Source organism: Biomphalaria glabrata, chromosome 5, assembly GCF_947242115.1.
Source record: "Biomphalaria glabrata chromosome 5, xgBioGlab47.1, whole genome shotgun sequence".
In the NCBI taxonomy this organism is placed as follows: domain Eukaryota; kingdom Metazoa; phylum Mollusca; class Gastropoda; family Planorbidae; genus Biomphalaria; species Biomphalaria glabrata.
In genome coordinates this window covers 30,243,900-30,271,102 of record NC_074715.1, presented here as the reverse complement: position 1 = coordinate 30,271,102, position 27,203 = coordinate 30,243,900, and the positions used below count along the sequence as shown (strand labels likewise).

Genomic DNA, 27,203 nt, shown 5'->3' with positions numbered 1-27,203 from the left:
CCCGCGTCCTGAAGACTGTCACTGGATGAGACACATAGAGGAACTGGATTCGTATCAATAGCCCTTCATCCTATGTCATTGATAGAAAAACTTTAACTCAGACAGATAATCTACGTAAAGGTGGGACTCGGTATAAGTCTACCCCCCTCCCCCCAACAAAAAAAATTCGGTGATAAAGCCTGTAGGTACTACAAATGACAAAACCGGGGCAACGTTTGGTTGACCAAACGACTGACAGCTTCAGCCTCATTTGTCAAAATAAGCACCACCCCTTTTCCCCCATTCTTCCATGACATCTCTCCTGCTAGCGACTGCAGTGAGACCATAGTTGTTACGGTAATGATGAAAACCAGTGGCGTGTCTAGAAGGGGATTCCGGAGATCCATAGAGTTCAAAGGATTATTGAAAAACTAATAATTATTCTAAACAACTATTCTTTCAATAGAATATTAATTATGACTACAATACAGTGAAGCAAAAACTACGCTCTATCTTCCAGCGACTCAATGCTTGGATGCTGGAGATGGACTCCAATGGAAATGCTACAGTGAATTGTTCACACCTGGAGATACCTACATTATCAACGCCTATGATGAGAACTACGTACTAAGTGTTTAAGACCGTCAACCAATGGTTAGCTGACTCCTGGACTGGACCACTAAATAGCTAGCTTCACAAGCGTATTCAAGTCAAATGTATTCCTGATGTTCAAGGACTAATGTTAATGATTTTCCAACCATTTTTTATTTTCATTTTTAAAAAATCACACCTGTTAGCAGGAAGAGAACGTTTCGAGGCATTGGTAATAAAATGGTTCAATGGCTCCACTGGACAGTTTGTTTATGCTTACTAATCACTCTTCTCTTCAAAGTATTTTCCGAGAACACAACTGGAAACAAAGCAGACGACAAGAATTCTGAGATGATGGACGACGTTGTCAAACATGTTCGGGACACTGTCGGCTACAACTATTTAATCAAACTGCACCAGACTCTCTCTGAACAGCTTCGGCTGTGTGATGAATTAGACGATTACTCGTGTCGACGATGGGCTTTACGAGCGTACTTGCCAGGTATTTGTGTGTGTGTGTACACGTTCATTAGATCTATAATGGAAGTTATTTACTGAATAGGATCTAAACAAAATAAATAAAAGGCATTTTGTCTAGCGACAAGACTTTTTGTAAAAAAAAACAACAAATGTTAATCTATTTAGTCAGCCCATCTTTACACATTTTTAGCGGCCCCCGAAAGGGGAAAAGACGCTATTAGTTTTGTGTAGCCTGTCTGTCCGTCCATCTGTCCGTCCGTCCAATTTAGATCTCAGAAACTAGAAGAGAAAATGAAAATCGGACATCATGATATTTTAGATCATTCAAAGTTCTGATGCAACGGCTACTTTTTTCTTTTCCGAAAGAGAACCATCTAATTTTTAAAATTACATATGCAAGCAGATTTTTTACTCTTTTAAATGAAAAACTTCAGGGGAGGTAGGTTTTTAAAAAGGTCAAGACTTCTTCATTAATAACTCAAGCGTCATTCTTAGATTCGCGCATTGGTACTAACAATTTGCATCTAAGGTCACAATGGAAAAAGTGTGAACGGATCATTATAAAATATATTTTCTATTTATTAACTAACTCATTGAATGGAATACTGATTAAAATGTTGTTTTAAAAAGATTTTTTTTAGTTTCTCTATATTACATGTAATATGTTATTAATTTGAATGTATGTATAAGGTTAATAATTATTATTTTAAAAAATATAAGTGTACGCTAAATGAATATATGGAGATGCTGTGGCTGAGGGGTAAAACACTTGGAACCGGAAGTCCCGTGTTCGAATGTAGATTTAATGTAGCCTATTTCATAACTAAAATTATATAGGCAATTTTTAAAATGTGTATAAGTTATCTTTGACATTCTAGACCCCACACTTATTCCACAAGGAGAGAGTCAATGAAATAGTTTGAAATGGGAGATCGAATGTCTCCACCTGCATTTCGCCATTTCCGTCATAGACCTAGATCTATTTTAGGTAGATCTACATCCATTTTATCTATGCAAATAAAATTATGGATGGAGCTTGTGTTTCACAAACTAGTAGATGAACCCTGCGGGTCTGTCTGATAATCGATTTTCGCAGGGACAAGAAGGAAAATGATATTGTTTCTGTAGCTGGAGAGACTATTGAAATTGTGCAAACCTTTAAATACCTTGGTACTATCCTAGACAATAAACTAATACTGCAATACTGCAAATACTGATTATATCAGCAAAAAAGGGCAGCAAAGATTACGACTACTAAGAAAACTGTCCTCGTTTAATGTTAGCGAAAAGGCCTTGGCTATGTTTTATCACGCTCACATCTGCAATATTTTCAGTTTCAATATCACTGCCTGGTATGGCAATCTGAGCATTAAAAATAGGAATAAACTTAATAGAATCCTCAATGCTGCTGGCAAAATCATTGGCAAAAAAACAAACCCCATTTGGGCAGTCACATGTAAATTATGAGTGAGTCTGGTGTGAATGTACACTTTGGTTTCTTATAGTTATAATGTTTTTTGTTTGGTGTAATGCACAAATTGTAAGACAAATTTCCTTACGGATAATAAAGAGTATTATTATTATTATTATATTATTATTATTTTATCCTCAATCTTGTTTTAAAAATGTTATGCTTCTGTGCATGTAATAATAATGGCCTAATAATAATAATAATAATAATACCAAAAATAAATTTAACAAAATTTCAAAATAAATAAATCAACACTTGGCTTTGATAAAAAAAATCTAATGAAGAAAGCTACGCATCCTTACTAGAAATACACCGTCGACAACAGAGAAAACTCCGCAACCATCACTGACATTGCCGTACCACTATCCCACAATAGTAGGAAAAACTAAAATAAAAAGCTAAGCTTAGAGATTATGAGACTGTGGAAGATATCTAATAATACACTCTGTTGTTATAACAACAGAAATAATAATGACAACTGAACTCACAGACACATTTGAAGCCTTTGGCATTCCTTAGAGAATTCTTATTACCTGACAGTGGGCTGTACTGATGCAGACCTGCCACAGCAGAAAATTTCTCAGTGGACACTGTTAAGAGGACTACAATGAATTTTGTTTCCCTTTAAGGAAGCTCGACCCTGGCATTGGCAGTGCCAGAGAATTAAAATTAATTCATTGCCATAGTAGTAATAATAATAATTATAATTTTGACCGATAAAACGGTAGATTTTAATCGCACTGATTTGCTGTTCATTGATAAAAAAGAAAAAAAAACGCTACCATTATTGACATCGCCGTACCATTGTCTCATAATTTAAGAAAAACTGAAATAGAAAAACAACGAAAATATGGGAACCTAGGCTTGGAGATTAAGTGTTTATGGAAGTTATCTAACTGCACTTTATAAATAAAATTATTATTATTATTAAAATAACAATATAGCCTACCCCATTGTTATATCAAGTGAGGGGATAATAACAACTGACCTCACAGATACCTTCAAGGCCCCTAACATTCCTAGGAACATTCTCGTTGCCTGTCAGAGGGCGGTAGTGCTGCAGACCTGCCACATCACCAGAAAATTCCTCAGTGGAGACTGATAAAAGGACTACATTTTTTTTTCTCTTTAATTAACGAAACTCGACCCTGGCAGCGCCGGAGAATGAATACTCATTCGTTTCTAATATAACAATAATAATTTTTAAACGCAAAAGGAAGGATTTTGGGATGTCAAAAGTAGCGGTTACATCTTATAGGCCTACTATTTTACATTCAATGGACGAACACAAAAAAAAAGGTTTTACTTCATAAATATTCCAAACAAATGTATAGACCCTACCTCAACTACACCGCACATACCACTGCTATGTTTCTAGATCAAAAACAAATACCTCACCCACCTTCTCCTCGTCAGCAACATGCACCCCATGGGTTGAAATAGAATGAAAACAATTAATCAGGTACGGGTCCGCTATCCATTTGATATTCATTAATAATGATTTCATCTGACCTTAGCGAGATTGGAACACGGCTGTTCTAAATTGCTAACACACACACACACACACCTACAAAAACATTTAGTTTCCATTAGATTCTAGATCTATGTGTGATTATGCAAAATCCTTTAACATATTTAATAACTTGAAGCAGGGTATCGTGTCGGTCAAACTGTTGCGGAGCTTGGACAGACTTATAAAACAAAATCGTCATTAAAAAATAACATACAACCCTAGTATATATGAAACTAATAAACTAATAAACTAATGAACCCGATAAGGATCAAGACGTCTGTGTGTAGTCATAACTGTGTCAGTTTTATATGCGGAAAGCTGTTATTGTTGTTTTCAATAGGAAAATCAGTCGCTGTAATCCCATTTCCAATAAGGATCAATAAAGCAGTCTTACCCTTTGTCTATAGAAATTAATTACTTTTTGTGCAATGAATAAGAAATTAAAATTATGTTTTTTCATATTTAGATGTTTTCTTTTCTTAATCATTATTTCCGACATATATCAAAATATTGTTTGTTTTTTCCATAACGTTATTAAATGTACAAGTCATATAGATTATAGATCTATATTAGATTGACAGTTTTCTTTTTAAATATCATTTTATCATTTCAATCTCACTAATCTGGTTCTAGATCCTACTGTTTTGGGTTCAAAGACATTTCAACATCAATTTTGTCAATAAATGTTCATTGTGTTTTCAGTTTGCGCTAATCTACGCCTATTTCTTTATAAGATCAAATCTGTCTTTGGCACACTGCAAATAGAGTAAGAACAACACAATAATAATATATTGGCATAAATAACTATAAAAGTATACGCATATTATCTGCATTAGTAATAAGTTTTATTAAATGATAGGGGAATATTTTTTAAAAATCATTTCAATGTCTTCTGTTATTTTTGTTTTTTTAGATCTTGTTGAAAACAACACAGTGATTTTTCGGAGATCTAGATTGAAAGAGGACACTCCATTTTTCGTGGATTCACATGGATTTACATGTGTCATCAGTCACGTGGAGTATCTGCTGCCTGTCTTTGACAGAACTGAACTTTCACGTGCACAAATCAACGTTTTTGGACGTAGGTATTCGTGCTAACGCAATTTTAAATACTCTTGATAATTTTTTTTCTAAGCTACAAGTAAAGTTTCCCTTTTCAGATCTTGCGATAATATAGGGCAGATGATGTTAAGATCATCAGTTTCTATGGCTTTAACGATTAACGAACAGGGTGTCAAAATTCAAAATCCCAGTCTTCACCGAGATTCGAACCCAGGGACCCAAATTCGTAAGCCGATGGCTTAACCACTCAGCCACCGCGCCCCTATTTACCATTGATACAAACTATACTACTGTATTTGGGGAATTCTCTTAAACGCGGAAAACTATAAGTAGCTATAAATAGCTAAGCTTATTAGGGTATCCGGTTAACAAACTAAAGGAGCCGTCGATTAGTTTTGTTTTTTGAAAGGTTTCTAATGTGTGTGCACATGAGTTACAAGTTCTAAGATCTTCAGTTTGTAGCACAAAATCATCTCATTATGAAAACCTGCATTTCTTAAACTTTCTACATTTCAATGTATCATTTTTATTACAATGCTTATATCAACTTACTTTGTCAAAAGTTTGTACACATTATTTCTCCCACAACCAATCTCGGATCAAGCTGCAATTTCGCATGATTATTTTTTTTTTTACCTTACAACAAAAGAATCAATTAGAAAAAAAACAATTAGTCAAGTAACTATTGGTAATTATTTTGTTTGGTATCTCGAAAAAGGGAAAGAAATAGTACTTGACTGAAGTGGTGGTAGAACCTGAATTAATACCCTTTGTAGGTCGTCACGCTAGATTGCAACAAACAATATATACTAGCTATACAATCATCTTTAGTCATAAGTACTTCACTAGAAGAGTTGTGACCTGAGGAGGCGTGGGCCGCGAGTTCGAATTCAGGTTGTTCTCCCTTATTTTTTTTTATTTTTTTTGTAAATATTTTTTTTTAAAACCAATTACGGTACAATCCACCCAGATATCCCTTTCTTTCCACCCCCCCCCCTTTCTCATTTTCCAGACTGGTCCAGACATGGGGTTGGATCACTGCGCATCGAGAAAGCTAAAAGCATGAAATAGCGCTAAATAAAAACTATTTGTAAAAAAATTTTTAATTGCACATATTTATTGTTGTTGGTCTGGTCTAGATCTATTACAAATGTAATTACTACGTGTCTGATCCAAACTAATTGATGTCATTACACTTCGTACGAGCTGGTTTCAAAGAACAAGTATTTTTGTGTATGTTTTTTCTTGTTTGACTTGAAAATAAACTGAACAGCCTTTAATCGACCTAGACCTTTTGGCAGAAAAACTAAATGGGACATATGCCAGAAGTGAGATTTCAGATCATCATATTGACCTTGTTGACCTTGCTAACAAAGCGTATATCCCCTCAGTTTGTCTTGTAAAAAGTTTGAACACGTTATTTCTTCCACACCCATTCTCGGATCAAATTTAATCTTTGCACAATTATTCGTTGGCTTAGACAATACATGGATCAATAAAAAAAAAAATTAGTCAAATAATTACTGGTTATTAATAATGTACAAATAAAAAAAAATCTAAAGTAATTATACACAAAAAAAAAAACAACAACATATTTCTTACTTTTAGTGCTCCTTCAATCAAGAAAAACAATGAAATACCAAAATAGTTTCATTCTCTAATTAAAATGGACGATTAGATGGATACGTGGATTCGCGTAGGAAGTAATTATCTTCCATTTTAAAATAATATGTAAGTCCTGTCAACCATTTGTATGAAATCTCCTTTGACTCCCACACCTTAATATCAATAGTATATGTGTGAGCTGGCGATCCTAGATCTAATTTTTTATCTATTTATATCTGTATTTTAATTGGTAAAACTATCTAGGCTAGTGCTGAGTGCATGCCTATCTCCCGCCAGCTCTTTAACTTTAAAGTTAGTTTAGGTGAGTCATGACTTGGCTCTATAAATAGAAAGGGTGCGGTCAGTTCTTTTTTTTTCCGGTGTTGACCGTTGGTCAGTGTGACCATGTAGGAGTTAATAGTTATTTAATTGTAGTGTAAATTTCAGCTGGGACCACCTGCTATAATTCCTGCCTACCTGTCGTTACGTCTACTGCCTACCTGTCGTTACGTCTACTGCCTACCTGTCGTTACGTCTACTGCCTACCTGTCGTTACGTCTACTGCCTAACTGTCGTTACGTCTACTGCCTACCTGTCGTTACGCCTACTGCCTACCTGTCGTTACGTCTACTGCCTAACTGTCGTTACGTCTACTGCCTACCTGTCGTTACGTCTACTGCCTAACTGTCGTTACGTCTACTGCCTAACTGTGCGGTAGTACTGTCATTATTTCCACTGCCTAGCTGCCTTTATTAGTATATTACTGCCACAGTTAAGCTGTCTGCTGTACTGTTGTGTTTAGTGTTGGTATTTTTAGGTGTAATCTAGTAAAGATAGTTAGACATTTGGGTTTCTTATTAGTTTTGGTGGTGGTATAGTCAGGTTGATTAGTTGTTTATTTCTAAGTTTATTTAGTTGTTTCTGTAAAGTTTTTTTTTTTTTTCATATTCATCTATATTTTTATTGCTTTGTAAGTTTATTGTGAATAAAGTGTATTTATATTTTGTTTTATAAATTTAGTTTAGTTTGTTCTTTTAGTTAGCTAGATTAGTTTAGTTTAGTTTAATTGTGCTGTCTGGTTGCTTAGGCGACTCAAGCCCCCTTGGTCACCATACTGAGGTGCACAGATTGGGCCCACCCAGTAGAGCTACCACCTGCCTACTGTTATAAATGAATAAATGCTGAGCAGCAGATAATAACACAAAAAGGCCTCACTCAGTTAGCGCCACCCTGACCTGCTCACATATGTAATAGGTAACTCCCACCCCCATGTGTTGGTTTTCAGTCTACCAAGCTGATACACAGATGACGATTACGCAATCTGGTCAGTAACAATAGCGTCATCAAATTCTTTAATTAACCTAGAACATAACCAAACTTATTATTATTTATATATCTCTTATATTTTATATATATCATTTTATGTTTCTTTTACATTCAACAGAACATGTGTCACCTGAAAAGTCAGGACCAAGTGGCGCCAGTATCTTTAACCTTACCGGCGTTCAGTTCTTGAAAAAGAGCTCTATTCGCATCACTGTGCTATCATCTTGGCTTACGACACATCTGCTTAGAAACTCTGTTCTTTTTACATTCTGCAATATGAACGCCACGGTAATTGATACCATTCTCGGTGTCACCGTGACAGACGACAAAAACGTGCACATTCATAATATGCAAGGAGACGATCCAAAAACAGCAATTTTAGGAGCAGACGACAAAACGTCTGACAAGCAAAAAAGGCAGAGCCGGAGCTCTGTCAAGCAGTTATGTCCAAAGAAACAGACATGCAACTCCAAGAGTACATCAGGAAAATGTCGCGGAAAGAGCACATCAGTGACCTCTCCAGTACCAAAAGTTGACTTTCATCCCCAACTTGAAGGATGCAAACGGCATAAGCTTGTCATATCCTTAACAACATTTTTCCCGCCGGCTTTCCAAGTTCTTCAGCCTACGTTCTACGATGTAGGTCAGTGCAAAGGAATTTGTGCCCACGTGACAGACTATTGCCGATTGGATGTTTTCAGAACAGGGCGCGCCTTTTTGTTAAACCGTAATGTGAATACCTCTTTGGTAAACCATGTGTCGTGTTCCCCGCACAAGATGGAGAGTGCCTCATTTCTAATCTACCATACTAAAACATTTAAGGCAATTATCATTGCAAACACTCGTGTTAAGACGTGCAGGTGTGTATAACAAAATGTGGCCGCGTAGGTGTGTGCGTATGTGTGTGCGTGCTCTGCTTGCTTGAAACAAACTTTTTGTTTTATAGAATTATTTTAATGTATAAATTGTGCATTGTTAAATGATACTAGAAATAAATATTTATTACAACTAAACTGTAGCCTATGAACACCTTTTTTTTTCTAAACCCGTAGGAGTGACGGTGAGAGGATTATTTCTTTTACTTCGTTATTTAAACAAATATTTTGCACAAACACATAAACGACCAGGGGCGCCTTGGGTGTCAAAATCGGCCAGGGCATTTCTATACAATATTGCCCATAAATTGTATGTCATATAATGGGCATCATTATAGACCTTCATCATTATAAGTTTGATAATGTATTAAAAACTGTACATATGCATGCAGGGAACTCTATCATGAAATATAGGTTTTAAGTTGCTTTTTAATCGCTAAGTGTGTAGCACATAGATATATATTTGTATGTATATTCGTTTTTTAAAAAAAATTTAAAGCAGTGTTTCTCAACCTTTGGCGAAAAAAAAAAAGAAGCAAAACAAAAAATACAGCCAAGTTGAGGACTTTCTATTGACAGCTAGGTGGTCTGGGGGAGCGCTGCAATCTCCCTCAGTGGGATCCGGGGCGAAGCCCCGACGCCAAAAGCGTTTTCTTTCATTCTTCACTGCAGAAACGCATTCTCCTGACATCTACAGCTCATTATTAACCCTATTCAAAAAGGACCTTTTGAAAATGTTTTACTTGAAAAATATTCTAATATGAATTTACAGGCCATTACTAAATTGCAAATACAACCGATTTGTTCCTTGAAAAGATAAGATACCCCACATTTCTTTTTCAAAATGGCGCTGCACTGTGGCGACCATAGACATAAATAAATATAGACTGGCCGAAGGAAGTAACTTCATGTAACTTGAAAACATGTATATCTATTGTATTCGGATTTCCGAATTATGAAAAATTGCACAATCTTCATTCTTAGAGCTTAAACAAAACACTAGTGAACATATTGTAATACTTATATAGGTTATGACTGAAATAGATATGAATCCTTAACTTTTATACTGCTCATAAATGCTGTATAATAAAGTACACAAAATTGCAAGTCACAAATGTTCGTTTCATAAAACTCTTTAATCGGCCAGTCTATATGTATTTATGTCTATGGTGGCGACATAATAGACATAAATAAATATAGACTGGAAAAAGGAAGTAACTTCATGTAACTTGAAAACATGTATATCTATTGTATTCGGATTTCCGAATTATGAAAAGTTGCATGATCTCCATTCTTAGAGATTAAACAAAACTACACTGCCTCCTTATTTACAATATATATAGGTGTGTATAGATAGGAATACTTAACTTTTATACTGCTCATAAATGCTGTATAATAAAGTACACAAAATTGCAAGTCACAAATTTTCGTTTCATAAAACTCTTTAATTGGCCAGTCTATATGTCTATGGGCGACATGCAATTTGTGCTTTCATTATTCATTATTATTTCTTTGCTGGATGTATATTGAATGTTCTTTTGTAATTAGTTATGCAGATGAAGACTTCTGTTTTCAAGGTGGGCTCCACAAGGAGTATTTACATTACACGTTTTACTAGATCTAGATATCTAGATTTGTTCAACTTTGGTTATTTGGTTAGAAATAAAAGAAGAAAAATGGCGACCCAAGATGGCGGCCGATCTAGTACTAGATCTATTCATTATAGTAAAGATCAACTCCTCGAACTTCGTTCAAAGAGGAAGCCTCTTCCACCATGTTATGCACATATAAATTGTCTCTACCCTTCCTCTATTAGTACAAGGAAAAGGGGTAAAAAAGGAGGACTACTTCAAAGGCTGAGAAGAAGAGGTTTTCGCCCACCATTTCCTACGATTATTCTAGCTAACGTCCGCTCAATTAGAAACAAAGTGGATGAGATATGTGCCCATGTACGCTACGACCACGTTTTTAGGGAAAGTTGTCTTTTGGCTTTTACTGAGACATGGTTAGAGGAGGATGACAACGACAACCTGATTGCTATTGATGGTTTCTCTTGCGTGAGATCTGACAGAACGGCTGAGTCTAAGAAGAAGAAAGATGGGGGGCTGTGTGTGTACATCAACCTCAAATACTGTACCAACTACACGGTTAAAAAGAGAATGTGCTGTCCGGATCTAGAACTACTGGCGCTCTCATTGAGACCTTTTTATTTGCCACGAGACTTTGGTGTTATTTACATAGTCCTGGTTTATGTTCCGCCTACAGCCAAGACGGAAGTTGCAGCTGCAATCATCGCTGACGTAGTGCATGAGTTTCAGACAAGGTCACCGGATGCACCAGTAGTTATACTGGGTGATTTTAATAAATGCACCTTGAAGGTTGACCTACCCGCCTTCTATCAACACATCTCATGTCCTACAAGAGAGAACAGAACTCTGGACTTATGTTACTGTAACATCAAAGGAGCATTCACATCTCGTGAAAAGCCACCACTAGGATCATCGGACCACAAAACAATACAACTGCTGCCTACTTACCGCACGAAACTTAAAGAAGGAAAAATCATTCAAAAAAACGTACAAGAATGGACTCAAGACAATATTCTCAAACTACAGGGATGTCTAGACTGCACTGACTGGAATTTGTTTAAAGAGACCACTTCAAATCTGGAAGAATGGGTCGACGCAGTGACAAATTACATCAAATTCTGTGAAAATATGTGTGTCAGTACTAAGAGCACCAAGATATACCCCAACAATAAACCATGGGTCACTGCAAAAAATAAACCGGAAATAATCAAAAAGAAAAGAGCATTTATGAGTGGCGATGGACAGACAAGGAAAATAGCTCAACGAAATCTCAACGTCGTTCTTGAGGAAGGGAGGAGAAACTACCGCACCAAGCTGGAAGACTCGATTAAGACAAGTGACATGAGACAGGCGTGGGGAACCATGAACAAAATGGCAGGAGCACAAGTCAAAATTTAAAATAATCTTGCTACAAGAGACGAAAAAACATTAGCCAACGAGTTAAATGATTTCTATTGTCGCTTCGACACGCAAGATTTTAATTATCTAAGACTCAAAGCCCTTGAGGATGTTAACAACTGTTTAGAACTAGCGATTACTAAAGAGCATAACATTTTCAAAAACGTCAACCCAATGAAAGCTGGTGGGCCTGATGGAATAAAAGGGCGAATCTTAAAAGAATGTGCTGAACAACTAGCAGAACCTTTCCAAGATATTTTTTCTACTTCATTACTAAACCATGAGATACCACCTGTGTGGAAGTCATCTATAATTGTACCTGTGCCAAAGGAATCTAAACCGAAGGAAATGAATGACTATAGTCCTGTTTCACTTACTTCCATTGTGTCTAAATGTTTAGAAAAATTGGTTAAAATGTTTCTTCTGAATGATCTTTGTAATAAGTTAGACCCTTTACAATTTGCTTACCAAAAGGGTAAAGGTGTAGACGATGCTATCCTAAATATTTTAAATTGTGTCTACAAACATCTGGACTTACCGAACACTTATGCAAGATTGTTCTTTCTTGATTTCTCATCAGCTTTTAACACTATACAACTTCATTTACTCATTGAAAAGATGAAAGCGTTGAAGATTGGTCCATACATAATACTATGGGCTAATGAATTTTTGACCAGAGATCTCAGAGGGTTAGGGTAAACAATGTTATATCAAATGAACGCATAGTTAACACAGGGGCGCCCCAGGGGGCTGTGACTTCGCCATTGTGGCTCATTTTGTACACCAATGATTTTCAATCCGATAGTCCTTTTTGCTCCTTCACAAAATTCGCTGATGAGAGCTCAGACGTAAATGAGCATTTCAAAGAAATAGAACACATTGAAAAATACTGTAAAGATAATTTTTTATTATTAAATGTCAAAAAAACAAAGAAATGATAATAGATTTTCGTAGGGAAAAGAAGGAAAATGATATTGTTTCTGTAGCTGGAGAGACTATTGAAATTGTGCAAACCTTTAAATACCTTGGTACTATCCTAGACAATAAACTAAATTTTACGGCAAATACTGATTATATCAGCAAAAAAGGGCAGCAATTATTACGATTATTAAGAAAACTGTCATCGTTTATTGTTAGCGAAAAGGCCTTGGCTATGTTTTATCATATCTGCAATATTTTCAGTTTCAATATCACTGCCTGGTATGGCAATCTGAGCATTAAAAATAAGAATAAACTCTATAGAATCCTAAATGCTGCTGGTAAAGTCATTGGCAAAAAACAAACCCCATTTGGGCAGCTGTTTTAGACAAATATCTATAAAAAAGCTAACAAGATCCTCGAACTAAAAAACTACCCTTTGTGTCAGGATTTTGTGATTTTGCCATCACAAAAGAGATACAAGACACCGATAGCAAAGACAAGCAGACACAAACACTCTTTTGTTCCCCTGGCAATCAAATCATTAAATAAGAACAATCTGGTATAAAATTTGTCACATGTAAATTATGAGTGAGTCTGGTGTGGACATACACTTTGGTTTCTTATAGTTATAATGTTGTTGTTTTTTTGGTGTAATGCACAAATTGTAAGACAAATTTTCGTACGGACAATAAAGATTATTATTATTATTATTATGTTAGAAATGAACGAGTAGTCATTCTCTGGCGCTGCCAGGGTCGAGTTTCGCCAAAGAGAAACAAAATTCATCGTAGTCCCTTTAACAGTTTCCACTGAGGAATTTTCTGGTGATATGGCAGGTCTGCAGCAGTACCGCCCTCTGACAGGCAACGAAGATGTTCCTAGGAATGTTAAGGGCCTTGAAGGTGTCTGTGAGGTCAGTTGTTATTATCCCCTCGGTTGATATAACAATGGGGTATATTGTTATTTTGGACAATTTCCATAGACGCTTAATCTCCAAGCCTAGGTTCCCATATTTTCTTTGTTTTTCTATCTCAGTTTTTCTTAAATTATGAGACAGTGGTACGGCGATATCGATAATGGTAGCGGTTTTTTCTTTTTATCGATGAACAGCAGATCCGGGCGATTGAAATCTACCGTTTTGTCGGTCAGAATAGGCCTATCCCAGTACAGCAGATGTTCAGTAGACTCGAGAACCTCTTGCGGAGAGTATTTATAATAAGGGGGAGTGTCCTTACCGATCAATTTGTACGTCAAAGCCAGGTGTTGGTGTATTAACTTTGCAACTTGGTTATGGCGACCTATGTAGGCTGATTCTGATAGGGCTGGACATCCTGCCATAATGTGTTCAATCGACTCGCCCACATTTCCACATTTTCGGCATTTGTCGACAACATTGAGTTTCAGGATATGCTTCTCGTAATTTTTTGTCCTGATTACTCTGTCCTATATTGCTGTAACAAAGCCTTCTGTTTCAGGGTAGAGATGACCTGCTTTGAGCCATGTTAAGGATGCAGCCTTGTCGATGTTGTCCCCATGTAATGAAGCCGGAAATTTTCCGTGGAGTGTTTTTTCTTCCCATTGGCGAATCTCATGCCCTACGTCGTCCATACCGATATTGACATCAGCATTGTGTAGGTTCAGAGGGGTTGCATCGGAGTCGTATTTCCGTAGGAAGGAAACTAATTTGTTGCTGGAGGCGAGCAGTTTTGATCGTATTTTTAAAACTTGCATCTTACACAATTTGAAGATGTTCTGCAATCCACGACCCCCATCCTGCCCATTATTATTATTATTATTGTTAATATATTTAGATCAAGACTTTGAGGATCGCCGCCAAAAAAAAATATTCAAAAATAATATTTAAAAAAAAAAATCTCATTTGTAAGTGATACATTTTGTTCAATAGGCATGTTTGTAACTTTGTTTTGTTACAGAACTATAATTCAAAGTTTTAACAAAAAATTTCGGAAGAAATTAAGTGGATCAATTAGATTCTACTCTAATTTTGTTTTGTTTTTTTTGCATTTTTAGGATTCAAGTATAAATTGTGAGCTTTAGTCCCAAATTTATTTAACTAGAAAAATATCAGGTTGAGTAAAGGTTGGAAAAAGGCGACTAGGAAAAGAATATTTGGGTTCAGAACTCATGTCAATCGTTACTCTTATACTGAAAAATTTCGTATGAATTCTAAATTTTCCAAAGCAAAGTCTTTCTTTAAAAACTTATGATAAATTCATGTGAAATTACATAAACACTGTCGCCATATTTGACTATTCTGTTTTAAAACATCATGTTTTTGCCTGGAAAGGGGAGGGGGCGGTAGAGTGAAAACGATTAATCCTCGCTCCTTTTTATAATTTATGCTAATGATTGCATTTGACATTAAAGAATAGGGGTGGGGGCGACTCGATATAAGAATTTAATTTATAGCTTACATAAATTATATTAGTGACAGATTAAAAGATAAGATAAATGTAGAACTATGGGCCTAAAACACTGTCAAACTAAATTTTGAAATACAGAAAAATATTGTCTCTTTCAATGCAAAGCTTCTATCCAGCTGCGATAGGCAGGACAAGTCTGAAGAATGGAAGACCGACGCATCCATAAACGACTCTTGTATGGCCAACTAATCGAGGAAAGCGCTCGCAACGTGGTCAAAGAAAGCGCTTCAGGAACACCCTCAAAGCTTCTCTGAAGGCGTTCAGCATAGACCCTGGCACCTGGGAGACAGTGACACACAACAGAGCATCATGGCGTCGCGAAGTGAAAACTGGCGCACAGTTTGCTGAGGAAAAGTGAACAACGCTGGCAGAAGAAAAACGACAGAAAAGAAAAGCAAGGCCAACGACACTAACTCCAGCTGGAATAACCTGCTCAGTGTGCAGCCGAACATTCCTGGCTCACATAGGTCTCACCGGCCAAACGAGGAGGCATAAAAACCCAGTGCAAAGCCCTCAGCCCCCTGGATGACAAAGTGGTCATCTGTGACGATACGAAACTTGCATGCAAAAGTTCATTTGAGTTTTTCCCAGCAAACCGTGAGAAACTTTAATTTTTAACTTAAACAATTATTTTTTTGTCCACCCATAACTAATTTCTTTTAGGATTTATCTCCCCTCGCACTGTTTCTCACGGGACGAATTTCGACAAACAACATTAATTAGCTTCTCTAGGGCTATAGAATTGAAGCTAGGTGCTGAAACAAATGATACATACATATATTAAACATAAATGATTAACAGCACCAGGGACCAAATTTTTTAAGAGAGAAAGTAGTGAATTAAAATGCTACAAAAATAAAGGCATGCGCCGACCGAGGCTCGAACCTGTGACTCTGAATTCGACACCACCACCCTGGTGCTGTTAATCATTTATGTTTAATATATGTATTCTCTAGGGCTAACTTTTAATTTTTGACCGCTGGACAGGTGACCAGCACACAATAGTCGCGGCACCAGCTTAATAACTTTTCACACCTATTTCCCCCCCCCCCCCCCCGCAAAATATGCATCGCTCTAAGAATAGCGTTGCACTCGGGCTGGACAGATACATATTCGCCTTAGTCCCTACTCTCACGGTACAGGCCATAAATCTGACCTGACGCCTGGCATGTCCAGTACATAGATACATGTGAGAAAATCATCTAGCTTTCTTCCCAACCCGTTAAACAAAATGCCCCAACTATATATATAGAGAGACAAAAGCATTCTAAGTTAGGCCCGCTAGGATTCATACAGTCTCCTCTGTTAGGAGGTTTATTTGTGAGGGTGAGTGTAAACATTTTACTATACTTATCTTATCTTATAGGAATGTGTGAGTACACATTAGTACACAACCACGTTCCCCGTCATTACATTATGACATTATTATGTACATTGTACTATGTTATGTCGATGCTATATCTTCATACAGTATTACTAATGCCGCTATGGTTGTCTACATTTGAAACCATAGTTATTATATTTGATTTGTTATGTTTCATCCATTCCTGTATCTTAGTGATTGATGTAAACAATAACCTTTCGTGAATCTAAGTACTGTCTAAGGACTTAGATCACAGTGCTCTAAACTTACAGAGCGCATGGGAAAGTAATTAGTTTACATTCCTATTATACCCCACATACATATTATTATGTCTTATACCCTCGTGAACTCATTGTTCAGTGGATGAATATGATTTTGATTAATCTTATCCACCATTATCATTATAGCCCTATCCCTAGTATTTTATTTTCATCTTTAGCTTTAGTATAATATGCTCATTCCCCATTTTACTATAACTGATTACTTATCGACGTAATCATATTCGATGGATGAATCTTGACTAGTATCATCCTACATTGTATAATAACACATTTACTGTGGTTATCTTACTTGTATTTTGTTTTTTATTGAGTTATACGGATGCTTTAAGATTTTATAACTAATTATCTTAAATGCCCTATTGGGATTGATACCAATGCCTGCATCTGAATGATTGCAGGGCATATGGGAGTCCCTGCGCAATGCCTTTAGGAGGTTCCTAATTGTCTGTCTTATCCCCAGCCTGGTTGCTACACACGATTGCTACACCCGACTGCTACAACTACCAGATCTCCACCCAAAGCTGTAACCGGAGCAGACAACACCATTTCCCCCCCCCCTTCCCCAATTACATACCTGTTAGCAAGAAGGCATTGCCTACTGTCCTTGGCCTTAAAATATTGCCCAGTGTCCACAGTGCCTTATACTGCCCAGTATCATCTGCCCAGTAGCTAGTGCCTAATGCCGATTGATTAGAGCAACCTTCGCTGCAGAAGATAAACTGGTGTTGAGTTAGCACGGCTCTCTACGAGCTAGAGATCACAGCTGAGAGATCGTCCCACTACAACTTAGTCTGCAGCACCAACCCTCTCTACTGCTAAACAGGCAGCGGCCTCACCCTAAAGCCAGCTTGCCTACAGCATAGAGAATATCCCGAGCCGACGTCCTAAGACAGAGCCGGATGACTCATCCTTCTGAGTGTCAGTCCTACGACCGCCAGAAGACGACCCACGGGCTAGCAGCTAATAAAATAAGTAACCAATCCCTCACCAATTAGCAATCCATGATGAGCAGTTATATTAGATATTAGCACCTTCATATAATTTCTCGATTATAATTTTATTTGATCATTTATCTTTTGTAAACTTTCATTTATTAAATTATATTTATTTATAAACTTATAATATTGGTCTGTTCTTACTGTTAGTTGCGGTGTGCCTGTACAAAATCTTATATGTGAGCGGGATAAAATTAATAAAATTTCCCCTATACTTAACTAAACTAGCCAAATATTAACTAAATATCAGGTGACCGAGCCTCGCTCGGATGAATAATTTGTTAAGGAAGGATATATACCCGAAGTCATTTTGAGAATATTTTTGTACCAGGTGGCCGAACCTCGCTCTGTTAAATAATTTCGGAAGGTTATATACCCGAAGTCATTTTGGGAATATTCTTGTAATTACGAAAATGAACGATCGGATAAAGACTACTAATCTGAAGAGTTGTTTTAGTGTTCTGTTAGTTCTAATTGTAGGCCTAATTGTACATGTCGATTAAATTTAAAGTCTTTTAAGTCCTCCTACAGTCTAGACAAACTACAGCTCACGTCCGTCTTATAGTTTTACAATCCATCTTTTGTGTAAAACTATTGTAGGTTTACTATTATTGGCTTGGAAGAAAGTCTTTGCAATGTAACTTCTCTACGTTATAGGGTAAAACATGCCCTTAGTGACAAAGTAAAATGGCGCATTTTTTCTTATTAGACTTAAATCATGGCATTAGTTTTCTAAAGAAACGTTTCCGTGGGGCACCTCTGTTACGCCAAACAATATGCTCGTTACCCATACGGGATACGTGCCCTGCCCAGCCTGACTGTCGCACTATAGGAAGTTCATACCGGCTTTGGCCATCCATCCATCCTTGTGGTACTATGGCCTGCTTTTACGCATCCATCCATTCAGATCTCTCCTGGCCCTAACTCCAAGCTTTTTACCGAGGTTTATAGTTAAATCAAAAGAGGCTGCAGTGTACTCAAACTCGTTGACCGCTAGATGGATATCATGTTTAGTGTGAGCAAGTAAGGCGTAGAGAAGCTGTGTTATGACCAGTTCCTTTGTTTTGGTACAGGAGAGGTAGATACTGAAGCATGAACACATGGTAATAATTCACCAGCAAAATAATAATAATAATAAGGCTTGTCTTAGAGTCCGAAAATTAATGAGGATTGCAGCTGTGACCTACATATCTTGCCACATCCAGGGCAAGCATAACCATTGTCCGCGATGCTCGATTAAGATTTTCTTTTAGCGTCTGCGTCTGTCCTCGGCAGCAAATTTTCTTTTGGTCTCAAATGTGTATCCGCGGCCTTTGTATAGAGGGAATTCTTTAAGTCCGACAGTTACGCTGGACAGAGCAGTATCCTGTATGGGAGACGAATCTTAGACGAACGCATGCCAAAGGCAGTGTTTTTTTGGTGAGCTAAAAAGTGGTCGACGTAACACCGAAACCCTTAAAAGACCAGCTTATGGCGCAAACTTGACTTAGCTGACATAGAAGAGAGCACATGGTTGCATGCAACCTCAGAACGAGACAGCTGGAGGTCACCAGCAAAATAAACAACAAAGTAAAAGGTATCTACACCGCTCTACACAATTAAAGTGTAAACAACTTATTAAGCACTTAAAACACAATAACTAATCATATATCGGCACATTTAATTTCATTACTTTTCTTTCATAGTTCTATAATAAATCAATCTCCAATAAGATGGTGCGCAAATGTTTAATTAGGTCTATTGATCCTTTAGAACTCGTTATTGTTTGCAAAGAAATATTTTAGTATACTGCGGTAAGCCTAGTGACGTAAGCAGCGTTTTTCCCGTTTACGTCATGGAAAATTTTCATTCATAAAACATTCTAGCCAAAACTAATTTTTCGATAATGAGGCATTTTCAAACCGATATAACGGTCGACCTCGAGTTTTCCCGATGTGGCCAATGAGTTGAGAATTTTTTTCTCACTAATATGCACATACCTTGAAATTTAAAAGAAAATCGTTAGAGCCGTTTTTGAAATAAAATTTATATATATATATATATATATATATATAAATATATATACATACATACAAGAATTGCTCGCTTAAGAGTATAGGATTTAACATCTCGTCACATCATCATCGAAACACGATGGAGGAATTATATTTATATATATGTTATGTTTTTTAAAATGTCTTTTAAACGTTGACTTGATACAAAAATACAGAATATATCAAAAGTAAAATAAATAGTAAAAACATATGCAAACATAGCAGAGGCATAGTAAGCAAAACGGGCGCCCCCGCCCCCCTTTTTTTTTCAAGAACATCACATAGAAATATAGACATATAAATAAAATGTATTTAAAAATAATATAATGCAAATTACAAATAACTGTAATCTATAAGATAAGATAAAATGTCTACACTAGTTTGACTTCTACAAAACACTCGACTGTTGTACGTGCTAAAATGAACTTGGATACTCCGTGGTGTCTCTGGATTTTTTAAAATAGAGTTTTCTCAAATTCAATCATGAATCGATAACAAAAATGTATTGCAACTAATATTAACCTACATACGGTCTAGGATTATACAAAACATCGTCTTCTACATGGATGTCAAAAGGAACGTACAACAATCAGCTGGTATTATTTCTGACTTATAAAATGTAAATTCAATACTTAAGTGTGGAATAACCATAACTTAAAAACTTAATAGGCAAAGAGGTTTTAATTTATTATTCTGCTCTTGAAAAAAAAATGTTATGGCACTAATGTATCAGGATTATTCATAACAAATTACATTAATAATATCTTTAGAGGGACGATCCGTATTGCACTACAAAACAATATATTTCTATACTATCCACTAGTTTATTTTTGAGACTCACTGAGCAATGTTGCAGCTAATGAGCTGACATTTTTTTTTATATAAATGGAAACCTTGCTTTAATTGACAACATGGTCAGATCACGTGAGAATCATGTTGTTAAAGCTATCAAGTACTAATGAAAAAAAAAATACTACATGTGTTGCGCCGCAGTCAGGAATCTACTACAAGTGTAGTAAGGGGAAGTAATCCCCCCCCCCTTTTCTCTATCCTAAAATAACAAAGCCAGTGGACAACTACCATTCTTATTTTTAGTCAGCAGAAATATTTAAGAGTTATGAAGTATATATAGGTCATGATACCCACTGACCCTTATATTGTTATAAAAAATAATGTTGTTTTAAAGAAACTAAGTCGCAGATCGGTAAATACAATTAGGTGTCGTCAATATATATAAGATATAGATATAGTAAGATTCCAAACTGGTAGGCTCAATATAGATGTTTGCGGGTGCCTGGCTTCTAAGCCTGAATTCCTTGGTTCGAGTCTCGGTGAAGACTGGAATTAAGAATTTCCGCACCCCTTGGGGAAAGTAAAGGCGGTTGGTCGTTGCTCTGGCTACTTGACACCCTGCACGTTAACTGTTGGCCAAAGAAACAAAAATGACCTTAACGTCTGCCCTATAGATCGCAAGGTCTTAAAGGGGAACATTACTTTACTAGGTTTCTACAGTGTCTCTAATTTTTCCCTCTCTGCTATGCCGATTGGCGATGGATGTTACCAGTGTGAGGAAGTGTAATGTTTCTCTAATTATTCTTTAAGTCTCCCTATAGTTAGTTGAGGTACAGCCTCCACTGGTCATTGTTACTAATAGAATTATTCCCCATAGCTTAATTAGTAGGCCTACTGACTGTTGCTAAAGCATCTCATCCCTACCTGGCCACCTATAAATAAGCTTGCCATTACGCGCAAATTCTGAGTTCATGGCTGTTAGGTGTAGGCCTTAAAAATTAGGTTTCTGTGTTAATTGATTGTGTTAACAGCTCTGTTAGTTAAGACACTCTAGTTAAACCCAGATCGCACCAGTTGCTTGTTATTGTTGTATGAGTGTCGACGAAATCTTAAAGCAATTCTTGTACTTGCATTTAGTCGACTAAAAGGCGGCTGGGTTGATAATACTAAAATAGATTTCATTAGATGCGATAATTTTAAATAATAATAATAATAAGAAGAAGACATTATCTTTCATTTTTTAAAGGTGTTGTAGTTCATGGGACCAGGCAGATCTAAGTGCGACTGGCCTATCTATATCCAATTAGACTTATATTAGATCATTAACATCGAAATCAAACAAAATCTATTGTGAAATCGATAGCATTTTGGAACACACACACACACACACACTGAAATACACATTGAAATAACCTCTGCTTTCTTTTTGAGGTCAATTTCAATTTACGTCATCAATTTGATGTCTTTTTTTTTCGGATGTTTCTTTTTTGTTCTTCTAGCCAAACATTAGAAAGATTATAATAATAAGAGTAATGACTTCGATTCCGAAGATTATGGATGAACTCAGTGTTTCACGTCACTACGCAAACCCACTTGCGACATTAATATTTTTCCACTTCTTGTGCAGATAAAGCCGTTGTCCGCCGGCGGTCTTCTGCGCCTGTCTTCAAAATTGAACTAAGCATTTAAAGACAGTTGGTGGTAAGGTTCCTACTAATAATTAATTAATAATACTAAAAAAAACGGTTTCTGTCCTGCCATTCGCAGGTGCGGTCTTAGCAGTTCGTGGGGCATTAGGCTCCGAATATCAGAGCCACGAATAGGTTTACTAAAAGCTGAATTGTGGCAAAAGATACTCTTCAAAGAGCCCCCCCCCCCCCAAGGACATCTGCCACCTCTGCTAGTTTTCTTTCTAAATTTGAAGCAGTTGGTCCTATTTTAATTTTATGAGCCAATTGTATCTAGCTTTTCTTTAATTTCCTTTCTTTCTCGATTTATTATTATTATTATTACTATCTTTATTATATTTTTTCTATTATTGTCATTCTCTAGCACTCCCAGTGGCATGGTGGCTGAGCGGTAAAGCGCTTGGTTTCCGTACCGGGGTCCTGGGCTCGAATCCAGGTGAAGACTGGGATTTTTTATTTCGGGATCTTCGGGCGCCTATCAGTCCACCCAGCTCTAATGGGTACCTGACATAAGTTGGGGAAAAAGCGGTTAGTCGTTGTGCTGGCCACATGACACCTTCGTTAACCGTAGGTCACAGACACAAATGACCTTTACATCATCTGCCCTATGGGCCACAAGGTCTGAAAAGGAAACTTTATTTTCTTTCCTCTAGCACTTCCAAGGATGCTATGTTACCACGGAAACAATATAGACCCATTAAGTGTCCACTATGTCATTTTCGAATGCTGAAGCACTATCGCCCTCTGACAGGTAGAAATCTTCTAGAAATGTGCAGGACCTCAATGATGTCCGAGAGGTCACTCGCCAGCACTCATTTTCTGATATCACCATCAGTAACGGCGCTAGGGGGTGGTAAGTGGGGCAACCGCCCAAGGCCCCGCGCCTAGGGGGGGGGGGGGGCGCGATCTTAGATTTCCTTGTCACCTTTAGCATCGCAATCTAGATCAGTTCTCATTAACTAGGACTTGATACTCAATAGTTTGGAACCTTCCCGATATCTATATGATACCAATTACCGTGCAAGCTTTCAACATAACATTTTTTTGGGTTTCAAATACTGTTCAGTTTCGGTAAAGACAGCATTTTATGACCTGTCGATTGTACGACGCTATCAATGTTTAACAGTTCACCTTGGCATCAATAAAAAAAAAATAGCAGCCGGAAGCGACCAATTAACATCTTGTATTTAGTAAACAAACGACATCCAATTGGATTTGAATAGGAAAACGTGTAGTGGTCAAGTTTGAACCAATTGCAAGGCTTCAGTTATTTCTACATGAAAGAGTCATAGGTCACATTGTTGTAACATAATTGCAACTTTTTAAAAATTGATTTTTTTAATGAAAATTAATAATGATATATATTGTTTTCTTGACTTTCGAGGGATATACGTTCCAAAATTAAAATTTCCGCTGTATTTAGTTTCAAATTCGTACACTGTTTTTGGATACGAACAGTATCACAAGTCATCCCCCCCCCCCCCAACACTTGTATCTCCTAAATAAGAATTTCCCATTCTCTTGATAACCTTTACTTGCTGTTTCTGACGTCACGACCTGTGACGTGCCAACGAGCTATTGGCCTACACATGTTGTGACGTCACAGGTCAGTGTTGAGGCCTACTATACCGATTGGTCTCGATTGAACCGTCAATTTGCTAGACGGCTAGTTCGTCCAACCAGCAGAAAGTCAATGTGCTAGACGGCTAGTTCGTCCAACCAGCAGAAAGTCAATGTGCTAGACGGCTAGTTCGTCCAACCAGCAGAAAGTCAATGTGCTAGACGGTAGTTCGTCCAACCAGCAGAAAGTCAATGTGCTAGACGGCTAGTTCGTCCAACCAGCAGAAAGTCAATGTGCTAGACGGCTAGTTCGTCCAACCAGCAGAAAGTCAATGTGCTAGACGGCTAGTTCGTCCAACCAGCAGAAAGTCAATGTGCTAGACGGCTAGTTCGTCCAACCAGCAGAAAGTCAATGTGCTAGACGGTAGTTCGTCCAACCAGCAGAAAGTCAATTTGCTAGACGGCTAGTTCGTCCAACCAGCAGAAAGTCAATGTGCTAGACGGTAGTTCGTCCAACCAGCAGAAAGTCAATGTGCTAGACGGCTAGTTCGTCCAACCAGCAGAAAGTCAATGTGCTAGACGGTAGTTCGTCCAACCAGCAGAAAGTCAATGTGCTAGACGGCTAGTTCGTCCAACCAGCAGAAAGTCAATGTGCTAGACGGCTAGTTCGTCCAACCAGCAGAAAGTCAATGTGCTAGACGGCTAGTTCGTCCAACCAGCAGAAAGTCAATGTGCTAGACGGCTAGTTCGTCCAACCAGCAGAAAGTCAATGTGCTAGACGGTAGTTCGTCCAACCAGCAGAAAGTCAATGTGCTAGACGGCTAGTTCGTCCAACCAGCAGAAAGTCAATGTGCTAGACGGCTAGTTCGTCCAACCAGCAGAAAGTCAATGTGCTAGACGGCTAGTTCGTCCAACCAGCAGAAAGTCAATTTGCTAGACGGCTAGTTCGTCCAACCAGCAGAAAGTCAATGTGCTAGACGGCTAGTTCGTCCAACCAGCAGAAAGTCAATGTGCTAGACGGCTAGTTCGTCCAACCAGCAGAAAGTCAATTTGCTAGACGGCTAGTTCGTCCAACCAGCAGAAAGTCAATGTGCTAGACGGCTAGTTCGTCCAACCAGCAGAAAGTCAATGTGCTAGACGGCTAGTTCGTCCAACCAGCAGAAAGTCAATGTGCTAGACGGTAGTTCGTCCAACCAGCAGAAAGTCAATTTGCTAGACGGCTAGTTCGTCCAACCAGCAGAAAGTCAATGTGCTAGACGGTAGTTCGTCCAACCAGCAGAAAGTCAATGTGCTAGACGGCTAGTTCGTCCAACCAGCAGAAAGTCAATGTGCTAGACGGCTAGTTCGTCCAACCAGCAGAAAGTCAATGTGCTAGACGGTAGTTCGTCCAACCAGCAGAAAGTCAATGTGCTAGACGGCTAGTTCGTCCAACCAGCAGAAAGTCAATGTGCTAGACGGCTAGTTCGTCCAACCAGCAGAAAGTCAATGTGCTAGACGGTAGTTCGTCCAACCAGCAGAAAGTCAATGTGCTAGACGGCTAGTTCGTCCAACCAGCAGAAAGTCAATGTGCTAGACGGTAGTTCGTCCAACCAGCAGAAAGTCAATGTGCTAGACGGCTAGTTCGTCCAACCAGCAGAAAGTCAATGTGCTAGACGGCTAGTTCGTCCAACCAGCAGAAAGTCAATGTGCTAGACGGCTAGTTCGTCCAACCAGCAGAAAGTCAATGTGCTAGACGGCTAGTTCGTCCAACCAGCAGAAAGTCAATGTGCTAGACGGCTAGTTCGTCCAACCAGCAGAAAGTCAATGTGCTAGACGGTTAGTTCGGCCAATCAGCAGAAAGTCAATGTGCTAGACGGTTAGTTCGGCCAACCAGCATACAGAAAGTTTAAGAATGAGGTATTAATTTTTTTCCAATAGGCTACTGTGCATGTACATCATGTGGCCGTGGGAAAACACTTGTTCCGAAAAAAAAAACAAAAAAAAAAAAACGCGAAGTATTTTTTTCCATTATTTATTTTGAAAACCCGTGGTATAGCCATTCCGCAAAAATCGGATCTGGAAACGTCAAGGTACAACTGTAACTTCTATCGCACACGAACCTCGATTGGGCTTTGGCATTCGAACCACGCATCGTGAGAGAAAATACATTCTATTATTATTATTAGTGCAAAGCCACAAGTCAGGAAAGTTCAGTGACTGAATCCGTGTGTGATCGTCTATGCAACTATTTAGTTATTGCCAGTGTTCTGGTTCTCCTCCCGTAATTATTAGTTACTTTCCGACTCCAGCTTAGCTGAAATTATTATTTTCTAGTTTGTTGATTTTCCATGCAAAATGTTTCTGAATCATTAGTCACGTTTATTAACTTTAAAAGGTGAAATCTTTCATGCAGAACACTCACAATACAGCATGTAATTAGTGAAAGGCCAATAGTAAAATAAGCTACTATGTTTAGTAGCAAAAAAAAAAAAAAGGCTTCAGCGTTAGAGGCGGACGATCCCGTTGGCGTGATGTGGTACTGTATATATAAGTTCAGGGCCCTGCATATGACACTCACCCAGGGCCCCGCGCTCTGCTAGGGCCGCCTCTGATCACCATTGGGAATATTATAATCCAAGTCAATTTACACAGTCGCTTAGTTTCTGGGCGTAGAATTTTATTTGTTGTCGTTCTAGGTTAAGTACATTGACTTCAACTAGTTTCCTTTCATCTGAACATTGACTTCAACTAGTTTTCATTCCCCTGAACATTGAAACTATTCTGCAGAATGTTTTTTTTTGTTTTGTTTTTCAGATTCTTTACAAGATGATTTGCATAGACATAAATAAATATAGACTGGAAGTAGGAAGTTATTTTTATTTGGGGGAGTCAATATGTTTTATGTACTATATCTATGTGAAAAAAAAATGGCGGCGATTGAGCTATAAATTCTAGGACTAACATTTTAGCCAATATGTACCTTTGATCTTTAGTTTTGAAAAGTACAAAATTGCCATATTCCCAATATTTTGTCTTTGTTTTACAATCATAGACATAGGCAAATATATATATAGGTTTGTGATGTGGATCTACAAACTTATCTTTTCCCAAATATTTCTGATAATAATTTGTTCTTTATCGTCCAGTCTATATATATATATATGTCTATGATGATTTGTTATCATTTTTTTAGAATGTTTATTTTATGAAACAACAGATACTACAAACAAAATTAAGTTCATTAAAATGCTGAATCAA

At 37.6% G+C, this 27,203-nt stretch overlaps 1 protein-coding gene across 2 annotated transcripts; it reads left to right on the top strand.

Moving 5' to 3' along the window:
- Window positions 1–349: 349 nt before the first annotated feature.
- Window positions 350–9,296, top strand: LOC106065853 (uncharacterized). Of its 2 annotated transcripts, none has more exons than XM_013224763.2 (3): window positions 350–1,072; window positions 4,948–5,115; window positions 8,146–9,296. In XM_013224763.2, the coding sequence occupies exons 1-3, from the start codon at window positions 811–813 to the stop codon at window positions 8,895–8,897; spliced, it is 1,182 nt and encodes a 393-aa protein (XP_013080217.2). In that variant the 5' UTR covers window positions 350–810; the 3' UTR covers window positions 8,898–9,296. The 2 variants fall into 2 exon arrangements, with proteins under 2 accessions (XP_013080217.2, XP_055884295.1); XM_056028320.1 differs by having other exon boundaries at window positions 4,948–5,119.
- Window positions 9,297–27,203: the final 17,907 nt, after the last annotated feature.

Coding starts and splice junctions, on each gene's coding strand:
- LOC106065853 (XM_013224763.2), top strand. CDS start 811: ATGGTTCAATGGCTCCACTGGACAGTTTGTTTATGCTTACTAATCACT. Junction 1,073..4,947: donor TTTACGAGCGTACTTGCCAG/GTATTTGTGTGT, acceptor TTGTTTTTTTAG/ATCTTGTTGAAAACAACACA. Junction 5,116..8,145: donor ACAAATCAACGTTTTTGGAC/GTAGGTATTCGT, acceptor TACATTCAACAG/AACATGTGTCACCTGAAAAG.